We start from the raw sequence: 13,586 nt of genomic DNA, 5'->3' as shown, positions 1-13,586 counted from the left end.
AGAGAAGTGTTTTAAGTTAATGGTTTTTTTAACCTTGTGGTTTTGCTTTTTTTTATATTGTAACGATAGTTTTGGGTTAATTAAAATAAATAATTAACATCGCCATAATAATTTAAATATTATAATATAGGCCTAAAACATAATTTCCAAAACGTTAGGAAAGGGAGTGTTGTGAAAGATGGTCAATTTCCGCTCCTGGCCAGCTGGTTTTTACCCTAGAACGTCCCCTCTTTCTTAACAATAGAACGCAAGGGTTTACCCCTTTTGTTATAGTTTTTTAAGTATGTATATAGTTACTCTCAAATGTTTCGGGAAGATTCCATACGGTTCAAAATATCGCGATTTGTGAAAATACCCGGACGGTAGTGACGTAGATGGGAAAGTTTAGAAAGTGTGTGTCGTGTGGTGAAATACTGGACGGGAAAGTAAAATAAGGGAAAAGCGCAAAACGGCAGAACGAACTTGGACGTTCGACTAACCACGTCTATCCGACTTCGACCAGAAGCTGAAACTCTACGCTCCACAGTCGTGAACAGTTTAAATTAGGGAAGTCGTCAAGTAGTTGCCGAAAATGTAGTTTTCGTTCACCGATGGGACTCTTCGACCAGCCACCAACTACGCTCTGTTGACGGGATCGACCCCAGCAGCCATAGGACGCCGGAGCCGACGCTCTAATGAGACCACGCAGAGATAAGTAACATTTGACTCGCTGGGTTACCCAGATTGCACGCGTAGGCCATTCGTTGGCATTATCAAGAACTTCGTGTTCGCCGTATTGAGGAGTTCGTCTCCGCTTTCGATAATTAGTCGCGCATTAGGTAGTCAGTGGGGTACCCCGTTTTTGTTCGTCAAAAACCTAATTTAGAAATCTAAAACTATACTCGTCACTACCGAACCGAAAAATAACCAAGATTGCTGTTTAGATCTTCCACTTAATGTCAGTGCCGTTTTAATCATTTCATTTAATGTATAATCTAAAGAATTTGTAATGAGTATAATATTTTAATAACATTTTAGTATAAGAATTTAGGATTGCGTTTAGCGTAGGGACTTTGGCCATTTAGCTTTTAGGTTTTTAGTAGTGTTTTAATTGTCTTGTAAGTATTTTATGTTAATATTAAACGTGTTTTTAATCTTGAAACCTTTGCGTTCTGAATCGCCCTTAATCATAAAACAGTTTTGATTAGATTTATTTGTAGCGTTATAGATTACGCTGGTCAGGATGGGTAATCTGCTATCTTAACCAGGAAACCGTTACAATATAAAAACGAAAAGATTTTGATTTTATGGAAAAAATCCTAACAAAAATTAAAAACTGAATATTTAAAAAATATTATATTTAGTTTAATCTACGCACATAACTTTGTTACTTTTTGATTTAAATTAATAGTTAGCGTTGGCATGAACGGTTTTCCACCAAACTCCTACGAATTGTAACCCGTCAAGTCGCTATAGATGACTTGGGCCTAAGGTGGAAATTTATCCATCAATTTATTCGAAATTGAACCATCACTAAATAGACAATTTATCCATCACTAAATAGACAATTTATCCATCACTAAATAGACAATTTATCCATCACTAAATAGACAATTTATCCATCACTAAATAGACAATTTATCCATCACTAAATAGACAATTTATCCATCACTAAATAGACAATTTATCCATCACTAAATAGACAATTTATTCGAATTTGTCCATCACTAAATAGACAATTTATTCATCACTGAATAGACAATTTATTCGAAATTTGTCCATCACTAAATAGACAATTTATTCGAAATTTGTCCATTACAAAATAGACAATCTATTCGAAATTTGTCCATTACAAAATAGACAATCTATTCGAAATCTATCCAATATTTCGAATAAATTTATTTTCCCCACGGTAAGCATTTTCGAACCTTCATCCTTATTTTTTATCGTAGAAGAGGGAGCCATTATGCGGGAAATAAAAGTCCTCCATCTGTTGGATGTCGGAGGAGGTCGCGCGGGGAGGGAAGGAACCATGCACGAGTGCGCGTACCTGCCAGACGAAGAGGGTTCTGCTAGAAGGCGGGCTCAAGGAGCGGAGAGAGGGGGCCAACCAAAAGAGGAACACACCCACCGGCAGAGGAGGAGGAGGAGTGCCCGACGCAGCCGCCAAGAAGAAAGCCGTCGCCGCCGTCCCCGCTTCAGTCGCAATACGGGTTCAATTACAGGTTACTTTTTGAACACGAAATACTTCATTATAATATTCAAATGAAGGACAACGACACGAAGGTGGGAACAGGAGGTGTTTTGGCCATGGCAAATGCCTTTACGGGTCAGCTCCGTTGCCCGCCCACAACCACAACAATACATTTTGTCGTTCACGAAAGCGTCACGGTGAACTGTCTGTTAAAACGAATGGTTTCGCAAGTTGTGGTTCTTGCTGGGTATTTAGGTGGCCTTACTTAAGCGCCCGGGGAATTTGGGCGCTCGCTTAAGGGGCCTTGGAACATTTGGGCGTCCACTTAGGCGCCGTAGACATTTTAGCTCTCGCTTAGGCGTTTGAAGTATTTAGGCGTTCACTCAGGCGCCTGAGACACTTGGACGTTCATTAACGGGCCTGGGTTCATTTGGGCGCTCGCTTAGACGCCTGGGGCATTTGGGCGTCCACTTAGGCGCCGTAGCCATTTTAGCTATCGCCCTAGCGTATGAAGTACATAGGCGTTCACTCAGGCGCCTGAGACACTTGGGCGTTCACTAAGGGGCCTGGGTTCATTTGGGCGCTCGCTTAGACGCCTGGGGCATTTGGGCGTCCACTTAGGCGCCTTGGTCATTTTAGCTCTCGCTTGGGCGTTCACTTAGGCGCCTGGGACACTTAAGCTTTTACTTAAGAGGCCTGGTACATTTAGGTGCTCACTTATGCACCTGGGTTCAATTGGGTGCTCGCTTAGGCGCCTACGAAATTTTGGACTATTTTAATTTGTTCTTTATCTGCTTAAAATTAACCTTACAAGACCGCTGTTGATTTTTCAAAATTCATTTCGGAAGAAAAAATAGTGCGGCGCAAAATACATCATAAATTATAGAGATTATAAAAACATATGTTACCTAAGTATGAGATAAAAGGATTTTCTTTAATGAAACCTATTTCGGGGGTATGACGTAAATTACGTCACTTCTAACTTCGTGACGAAAAACGAGTCATCCCATTTTAAGAAGGGAAACGGAAGTTAGTGAAGTGAATTTTGAAAACGCGACAAATACCAGTCCTGGTCCGTTCAATATGTAGGCTTAGCACGGGCCTTGCGATCACGAGATTCCGTTTCCACGGTAACCTTTTCAAAATCACAATAATTATAAGAATTTTCCACTTTTGGGACATGTTATTCGCGACCGAAACGAGCCTAGGTGGCGTAACGGCGCTAGCTTCTCCGACGTAGCGCCTAAGATCGCGTCTGCTACAGACAAATTAAAGATTCATAGACCGTCTTTTCTTAAATAAACTTATCAAAATATAAGCAAACGATGCAAAAATTATATTAAAATGTAAGTATATTTACTTATAAAGCCAAATTTACGAATAACGACGCGGAAAAACTAATAGCGTCTGCTTTAGCCGCTACCTATCTACGTTTCAATGGTGAACCAAAGAGGGCGTAGTGATAGTTTTCAGTAGCGTATACTTATGAGTGATTATGTTACATATAGTAAATATCCCTACGCAGTGTAATTTCAATTTAAATATTTTGACCGTGAGTTGGTAACCGTGGTACGATACACTTCCCGATTTAGGGGAAATTCGGGATAGGATGTGCGTAAAATCGTGCAGGCACTAACTGACTAAAGGATACTTCCTTTTCAGTAGATTATTATAGACTTGTGACGTACCTTACATAATTCTTAACAAAATTTAAAATACACGCTCAATAAACGAACAATATAACCCGTACAATGCCATGAACGACTACTTTTAAACAGGCCAAGGCCTAAGGCCTAATAAAACACACCCGTGAAACGCCGCCGATCCAACTTCCTCTAGCGCCGATTCGCAGCCGCGGAGTCACTAACTTCTCGGCGAGACGACGGCACCGTCGCCGAAAGGTTTTTCATTTTATTTTACTCAAAAAAAAAATATTTTAGGAAGAACACTTAATAGAAATTTCGGTAAGGGACGAAATTTGGTTTTCGGAAATTTGGAGTAGAAATGGATTGACGATGCCACCGAAAAAAATTTCCAAACGCCGCCACCAACCTGATTCAAATCTCCGCAATGTTTTACGCATTGAGTTGGGAATATATAACTAGAGATACAATTACGGCTTCAGATTTCAGAAATAGGGGTTTCGCGGGACAAATTCTTCACTGACTATAAACTTTATCATTCGGCGGTGGCGCCCTCTATCTTTTCTAAAAAAACTATACATTTGCAAATATCGTCTGCTTATATACTTTTTGGCACGTGTTCACATGTATCTTAGTGGTAATTTGTATTTAGATATTTAAATTACTGGGAAGAGACGCAAAATAACGTTTAATATTCTGATTATGATAAAAAGTAAATATTGTATTATTCTAACATAATTCCAAACTGTTAGAATGAAAATAAATTTTGGCCTTTGAACAATATCAATGTAGTATTTTCCTAATGCATTCCCTTTTCACCTTCTGAGCCTTCTCATTAATATTCTTCGCTATTTTAAAAGATAATTACTATAGGGACGGGGAAATTTGAATGCTATAGTCCAAACCCACCTCTTGGTCAAAGTATTATATAAGCTTAATTTAGAAATTTTCCATTTAATTTTATTTTAATTTTCCAAAGGTTTTGTAATTTGGTTTATATTTTAATTGTATTTTTGGATTCCTTTGCCCCGTGCTTTACTATTTTTCAAAATCTACTTTGCGTTTTTTGTTGCAATTTTCATGTATCAACATTATGTTTCTTTCAGTTTGATCTCATTTATGAATGTATTATTATGTTGTATCTTTTTGGTATGTACAACGTCTTAACATTAAATAAATAAAATTTCAAAGTTGGCACTGCATTTTACCTTTCGCGTTTTCACGATAAGAAGACTAATCAAAATGAACCCCGCAAATCACGTAATATTTTTACATTAATTTACTTTGTCTAATAAATCACTGTAACTTCGAGACGCGTTTAGTTTGCTAAGCCTAATTCTCCGTTTAAAATTTTGCGTCAATTTCGCACGAAACAACGTTTAGCGGATTCGACTCAGTCTCAATTAAAAAAGGCTCTCAATCATGTTCATTTCTAGGAGGCTCTCGGCTCAGCCTCGAATATTTTGGTATTTTTCGTTCGCCTCGTCCCGGTCTGATCTATAACCAAAGAAGTTCACATTCTACTAGTCTCTTCAACCGTCATAATAAACATAAATAGTACCATTGTACTTCTTTATCATCCCACCTTGAAACAGACAATACGAAGATATCTGGTTTTTAGGATGAATCCTGTCTTTCACCAAAATATCCCAACAACCAAAATAGTTTAGTGGACTCGTGCAAAGCTCATATAATAATTATGATATTAGAAAATCTAAACATTGACTAAACATCTCGTCTCATTAAAATTTAGGGTCCAGGCTTAAGTCTTTTATTTGGAAAAAATTTTATTGGTCTGTTTGGTTGCAAAAATTGTAACATTTTGCGTAGACTCAACTGAAGCTCATATTTTAAGGAAATACAGGATAATCAACTTGTCTCCTGCTCCGGTTTTTCACATACATTTTTAGGACTTGATCTCAAACTCGGTCATTCTAAAATTTGAGACACTCTTGGACCGAGTTTTATATTTTGGAAGCACGCCAGAGGGAAGAGGAATACTGCAGGGTTTAAGGCGTCTTACAATACACAGCAAAGAAAAAACTTCGAGTTCACTTTGAGACACTTTTTGCCGGGCACATTTAAATTTCCATACTCTAAATCCTTGGCCGATTTCATTCGGACAAAAACGACGCGACGCAAGATTTACATCGACGGGAACCATGCATAAAGGCTAGTTTACGTCGACGCAAAAACTATGAATAAAGGCTGGTTTACGCCGACGCCAAACAAGGAATAAAGGCTGATTTACATCGACGCTAAAAATGTGCATAAAGGCTGGTTTACGTCGACGCCAAACAAGGAATAAAGGCTGGTTTACATCGACGCTAAAAATATTTATAAAGGCTGGTTTACGTCGACGCTAAAACTATGAATAAAGGCTGGTTTACGCCGACGCCAAACAAGGAATAAAGGCTGATTTACATCGACGCTAAAAATGTGCATAAAGGCTGGTTTACGTCGATGCCAAACAAGGAATAAAGGCTGGTTTACATCGACACTAAAAATATGCATAAAGGCTGGTTTACGTCGACGCTAAAACTATGAATAAAGGCTGGTTTACGCCGACGCCAAACAAGGAATAAAGGCTGGTTTATATCGACGCTAAAAATGTGCATAAAGGTTGGTTTACGTCGACGCCAAACCAGGAATGAAGGTTGGCTTGCGATTACGCAAGAAATTACCGTTAGGCCTCAGGGTTAGTTTTCATTTTTGCAACCATTGAATTGGGAATAGTACTGCTAGAATGACATAGGCGCGTTCGGGATTCATGGTTTCGCGAAACAAATTCTGAAATTTAGAGTTAGGGCACTCAGCTGTCAACTCTATCATTATACGGGTAGCGCCATCTATGTTACATGACGTTTTATTTACGTTTCAAAAAGCACACGTCCATTATCTCTGATGCTAATACGTATAGACGCTGATTTTCAAGAAAAGTAATGAACGCCCTCTTTCGGTTATTTTACGTTCTACATACGGTTACGTCACCTCAGGTGAACCACTAGGTTTAGAATATACTAGAGGTGCCGTGGGACTCACGTTTCCTAGTTGCCCCACGAATGGGACACGTGAAATAACGCGATCATGATTTTTTGGTAAATTCGTTATAGCAAGCTTGATTGAATGTAAATATAGCGTCCGCCTACCTTCAACAACCTTCCTCAGGGCTTCGCTTCCATTTCCATTGGAAGATTTGAATAAAAAAGACGTGGCACATTTCAGAAATGTCTCACTGCTTTGGAACACTTTCAAATTGAATTCTTTGAGCTCCTTCATGGCCCTCCTTTGCGTCTCCTCGTCCGGAATTCGTTTCCTCTCCCGGCTCCAAGTGGCTGCGAGGATCAAACAAAAGAACCAATCAGTACGCCCCCATTATTACAAAATGCTCAACACATTTCATTCATTTATGTAGTAACATAAGGGTATAATATTGATACATAAGGGTGACACTTCGTATTCTTCACAAGCGAAATTTTTACTGAGAGCTATTCGCGAGACAGACTGCATAACGGGCTTCGTCACCGTTTTGTGTCCGCTTGCTAACTCGTCACACGTAGCCTTTGACAGCGCCTCGCTAAGGAGAGATTTTCTTCTTGAGATTTGCTTCGTTACTAGCTCTCAGTAAAATATTCCCCAAAGTGACGAACTTATGGAACAATATTATAGACTTATGGTGGTATGTAATATCCAGAATGTCTTTCATAATATTTGGTTTATTTCCGCTTGTCAGGGTTGCCACAATATTTTCACAATCGAATTCCCTGACTTTTCCAGGTTTTCCCTGACTATCTCCGGAGATTTTCCCTGACTTATTTTGTGCCATGATTTTGTATTTTTTAACCTATATTTTAGTACAAGTTTCCTATTTGCAACCGAAATTAAATTCCCTGACATTTCCCTGACTTTAAGACTATTTTTTAAAATTCCCTGACTTTTCCCCGATTTTTATACCCATATTCAAATTCCCTGACTTTTCCAGGTATTCCAGGTACCGTGGCAACCCTGCTTGTTCTGTGATTTCGGAGTAGGGTAAGGAAAGTAACGCTATGAGGTCATTTTACTCCGATTCTGTGGTGCCGAATAGTTTGAATCAGAGTAAAAACGTTATTCCCAAAAGGCTACATGTGGCCTTTTTAGTAGATAAATTCTGGCTAGCAGACGACGAAATCCAATTTACTCAGTTACACCTCCTTTCAGGAAGGAGTAAAACGAGTATAGCTCTAATACTCCGGGACAAGCGAATAGTTTATGGGGCGGAGTAATTCTCATCCCCGGAACAGGCGAATAAAATGTTTTAGGTTAAAAAAAGTACACTTTTAGTCCGAGAACAGGCAAAAAGAAACCACCTAGTAATAATCAGCTAGGCTAATACCCTTGACACCATTCTAGGCCCAAGTCATGATAGCGACTTTTATTGCTTTTAATTCAGGTGGCCGGGCTAAATTGCATAGGAGGATGGTGATAACCCCATCATGCCACGCGAACCAACAGCTCCCTACATTTACTATTACAGTTAACCTCTACAAGTTTTTATGCTTAGGGAAATTTATATTTATATTTCCTTTAAATTAATTTTACTGCAGTTTATGTAATTCCACTCAACTTACTTAAATTCACTAACACAGTCCGAGCAGTCATTTTTAGAAAATTACTTTTCTATAGCCTAAATAATTGTAATAAAATGAAAAGGTATTGATCAGACTTTGACTTAAATAACTTTTGAATTTAAATCTAGATTAAATTAATTAACAAATAAATATTTTATTATTATGTATAAATTAGAAGTATTCCGATACTTTAGTTTCCAAGGATTTGTTTTAAAATTTTCAACACTATTTCAAATAATTCACAAACATTGCGAATTTTTCTTCCGCTGGATATCCATCTAAGTTCAATTTTTGGATATTCTTAAAATTTAGCACTACATTTAAAATACCAACAACTCTTAGATTTTCCAATTGTTCAAATATTTTAATAAAATTAAAAAAAAAATGTTGGTGGATTTACCATTTGTTAGAATTATTAGAAAATGCAAATCTACGTTTTTATACACATAATGAATAAATTTTTCGATAAATATTACAGTTTCTAAGCCAAAACCTATGTTAGATTAGGTATATTAGTGACCATATAAAATGTTAAAATTACACTGCGAAGGAATATGTACCAATTAATAAAGCAATAGGCGCTTCAATAAATGCCACTCTCACCCCCCTACACGCATGCGCGCGAGTCAATGAATAAAATAATCACGTGTTCATGTTCGTTTTATTTGTAAGGCTAAAGTTGATAGCGCGCGCTCATTTTTGTATTTCAGGAGGCGCGTGCGAAATTGATCGAGCTCTTCTGTATTGAAATATTTAGCAGCACGCGCTTTCAAATATAACGCTTTTACTAGTATGTCCTGGCTCTCTGTTTAACTACTTCTAGGTCAATCGCTGAACAGGTTTTATTTAAGAATCTGCTTAGGTATCTATGAATTCAGCAAATTCTAAAGCAAATGCATATTATCTGATATCTGATCCATCGTAATTATTTCCTCGATTTAGACAAAGCAGTGTAAGTACTATTTCAATCCCTATACCATTATAATATTATCCTGTACAAATTTTGAAAGATAAAAATATAATATAATATAATATAATATAATATAATATAATGTAATGTAATGTAATGTAATGTAATATAATATAATATAATCTTCCTATCTCTTCAATTGGTCATTGGAACCTTTTCTGTGCCATCTCAGAAACAAATTGTATTCTATTAATTAATCTGTCTTTTCTACCGAGGCCACTTTCCGTTTCGTCATTCGCTGACGACGTAAATATTTTCGTCCCTTCAGAGGATGGTTTTTCGATTATTAAATCGGAATGTATAAGCTACGGTAAGGCGAGCAACTCAAGTTTTAATTTAGAAAAGAGCAGCGGGCTTTGGATTGGGCAGTGGAAAAACCGAAAAGATTCACCATTGGGAATTTACTGGAGCGATAAATGTATCAAAATCTTAGGAGTTAAATTTACAACGGGAATAAATTGGTACGGCGAACAACTCGAGACAATCAAGAACAAAATCTGCAGTTCCTTCGAAAATGTAAAATCTGTTATACTCCGAAACTTTCTTACAAAGCGCGCGCTCAGGTCTGCAACGCAATCCTTGGCAGATTTTTCTACTCACTTCCGCGTACAGAGATGCCGAAAAAATTAAGCGACGCTCTACTATCTAAATGTTTAAAAGTCATTTGGTACGATGAAAATAAACACTGGTGCAGTGCCAAAAACAACACTCGCCATTTGCCACGGTGGTCTCGGCCTACAAACCATAGAAATCCAGTGGAAGAAATTTGTTTTTAAAAAACTAAAGGAACTGTATACTTAAAAACGAATAACATAGTATAGAGTTGAATTTCGTTAAATTCTATTTAAAGCAAACTAACAATACGAACATGGACGTACTCGTACTTACGAAGACCAAGATTTAGAGACCAGTATACCACTGAAATACATTTGAATTCAGGAAATCTTTACGAATTACTTTAATCAGGCCTTCAAATTTGGCTAGTCTACTACACTCTTAAAAAGGTGTGTAACTAAGGAGTCCTAAAGGTGTAATTTTACAATCGCCCCTTATTTACGTCCTTTTAACACCTTTCGGAATTAAACCTTTTTTCATAAGGGTGCTAATATGGCGTGTAACAGTAAAACAATTTTTAAATTAGATGCCAAAATTAATTTGTGAAACAATACTGTTATTTACACCTTTAATGGAGTAAAAAAGTCGAAAAAAGTGTTACTTAAGAAGGCCAAATATACCAAAAAGGTGTAAAAAAGGCATTAAACATTTCTTTTAATGAAACCTTTGTTCTTGAATTTTGGGGAATAGTGTAAAATTAAGTAATTTAACATCTTTAATGGTGTGCGTTAGCACCTCTAAATAGAAAAAATTTGGACCCAAAAAAAGTTCTTACAAAAGTGTTGAAATACACCTTATTTTTTTAGAGTGTAGATTTTCCAATTTGGAAATGACCTTTTCTAAATCTAATTCTTTACCATCCAAAGTGGAAAGCGGAAGATTTTCGCAATTTCCGAAACATTTTCGATAAAAACAAACACCAATTTGGGTTCCTCGAAGCAGATACTAATCTCAGCGCGGCTACCACACGAGTACTGGTTCGTCAAACCCAGAAAATGAGATTGGCGTAGCTGTATCTGTAAACCTTCATATGGCCCTCAAATTAAGCGAAACAATACAAGAATATCGAAAATAAGCATCTGGAAATTTTATTAAATCCGCCTCCTATTGAATATAAACAAAAACCATATAAAATATGTGATATTGAAATAGACTCTGAAAAACAAATCTATATAGATTGCAAAATAATTTGGTACAATTCCTTTGTATATCACGAAAACAACATCTTATGGCGGCTAATGTATAGCTATGTTGTCACGCCTAAATTGGCTTCAAAACTATTTGATCTAGATCCGATTTGTCCTTTTTGCTTATAGCTTGCGTTGGCGATGCAAACATATGTTTTTAGAATGTTCAATAATCGAAACGTTTTTAAACAGTATCTTTTTATTTGTAAATATATAACAAAAATCTTAAGTTTTCAAAAATTGAGTATTGGCTTTACAATTTGAAGACCGATCCACTAGGCAATATTATTAAAATAATCCTGGCTATCTCTAAAATTTCCATATATTTCACTTATCATAGAAAATTAATGGTTGTAACGATAACGCCTTAGAGATGTTGAAAATCGCGTTCAAATCAAGATTACTCAAATTCGTAGAAATGGAACGAGTTTGCCACAAAACATACAAAATATCATTATTTCCTAAATTTATAGTCAGTGGTTTAATAAAAGAAAACAAAGGCGAATTTGATTTAAACGTTTCTTTTTAGAGATTATATAAAAAGTGCCGTAATAACTGGGAATAGTAATTTTGTTTCTATATTACTTTCATTTTTTAATTTGTAATGTTTCACCTTTTTTAAAACCATGTTTTAGATTTTTAGTCTATTTTTCTTTATAAAATATTTCAAAAAATGTATTCTGTAAAATCTTTTGGGTGTATAATAAACTTCTACCTGGTATACAGGTAGTCTTACACTGAAAAAAAAATAATAATAATATAATATAATATAATATAATATAATATAATATAATATAAAAAATGTAAATAGGACTGCAACCTATTATTGTTCTTTGTTCAAGTTGAAAGAAATGTACCAATTTCAAAGTTAATAAATGTTGTTAAAAATATAATATAATATAATATAATATAATATAATATAATATAATAAAAACATTTTGAAGAATAACAATATCTAAAAATTCTGGCATCTGGAAATTTAAAGGCCGACTACATAGTTATTCGGTTTACTCTGTATTTCACTGGAAGTTGGCTGCTTGCATAGCACTTGTGTCTTGCAGCGAGCCAGCTTCCAGTGAAAGGCAGAGTAAACCGAATAACTATGTAGTCGGCCTTTAAACGCACTCTCGCAAGCTCAAAATTGGTGTTAGCGTCGAGTTCGGGACTACTTATTTTCTTTCAATTTTTTCCATTAGATAGTAGCGGCAATGAGAGTAGCGGAGGTGTCTCTAACTACGCTGTACAGCCAAAGGTAGCGGAGAGAGGATTTTCAGCCCCCTGGAGTGACTGGTTTCTAACTCTTTGGGGCATATAGTTCATTCCTTGCCACATATACTTTTACTCTAAGGTTCGACTTTCGCAATAAAGATTGAAGTGAGATTGGAATAGCTCGTAGCATGAGTCGCGATAGACTCCATCGCCATCTCTTTTTCATCAAAGAACTAAAAGCTACCTATGTGAGAAAATTCAGCTGGCGAGAGTGCGTTTAACCAAGAACATAAAAGTATATACGCTTCATCCTTGGAAGGTTTCGTATCCGATAATAAGAAAATATTTAAGCGCTAAAACTTGTCCAAAGAACCCGCCCTATTTCAAAGCGGATTTGCGATCGTAGATATAAAATAAATGTAAGCTTCCTTCTAGTTCCGCCGAGTCGGGGCCTAATTGTAAATAAAGCTTAAAAGCGGCAGACGCGTTTCTCCTCCTTGCCGTACGAGACCATCTAACTCATATTTTAAGCCTAATTGGCAAAGACGAAAGAGTCCGCGTATGAAGGGACAGAAGCCGGAAGTGATTGTATCCGCGCCCGCCATCCGCGCTGCCAAGGAGTTATAAAACGAGACGGGCAGAAATGCAAATTCGGGTGGCGCGATTAGATTGCAAATTAGTGTTCTTGCCGGAGAGACGGCGAAGCTTCTCTTTTATGGCGTCTGTCGCCATTACATCGTCGGATTAGGGAAAGTGGTCTCCAACTATCGAGTTCAGCCAGGCGTTCGTTTTAATTGAAGAAAACGGAATTATGACAAATATATAATAGCAGACGGGGATATTTTGGGGTTTCGGAAAGTTTTAGAAATTGTTCGAATTTTGGGTGAATGCTCTCGAAGATACTAAGCCAGCATTTCAAATTTCCTGACTTTTCGCAGGTGGCGCTTTAAATCATTTTAACTGATCAATTTACCAAAAGTAATATATTCTGCAAATATCACGGATACCCTGATTTCTATACTAGTTCTTAAAACTCCATTACTTTTTTCTAGTTTTTAAAATTCCCTGACTTTTTTTCCACTATTAAAGTTTTTGAAATTACTTGACTTCTTTACTAATTCTTAAAATTACTTGACTTCTTTACTAGTTCTTAAAATTACTTGACTTATTTACTAGTTC

At 36.6% G+C, this 13,586-nt stretch overlaps 1 protein-coding gene across 1 annotated transcript in view; it reads right to left on the bottom strand.

Annotated features, from left to right (window-relative positions):
* LOC149959833 (uncharacterized) overlaps positions 1-13,586 on the bottom strand; it is a 140,706-nt gene that overhangs the window by 26,669 nt on the left and 100,451 nt on the right. Inside the window, exon 2 of the mRNA XM_090166538.1 lies at positions 6,966-7,151. Within this exon, the coding sequence (XP_090022664.1) occupies positions 6,966-7,151 (186 nt within the window). The remainder of the gene's footprint in view (positions 1-6,965; positions 7,152-13,586) is intronic.

This window comes from Leiobunum rupestre, chromosome 2, assembly GCF_980474605.1.
Source record: "Leiobunum rupestre chromosome 2, qqLeiRupe1.1.hap1, whole genome shotgun sequence".
Classification (NCBI taxonomy): Eukaryota; Metazoa; Arthropoda; class Arachnida; order Opiliones; family Sclerosomatidae; genus Leiobunum; species Leiobunum rupestre.
Note: the sequence above shows the minus strand (reverse complement) of the source record. Positions and strands in the feature narration are given on the sequence as shown.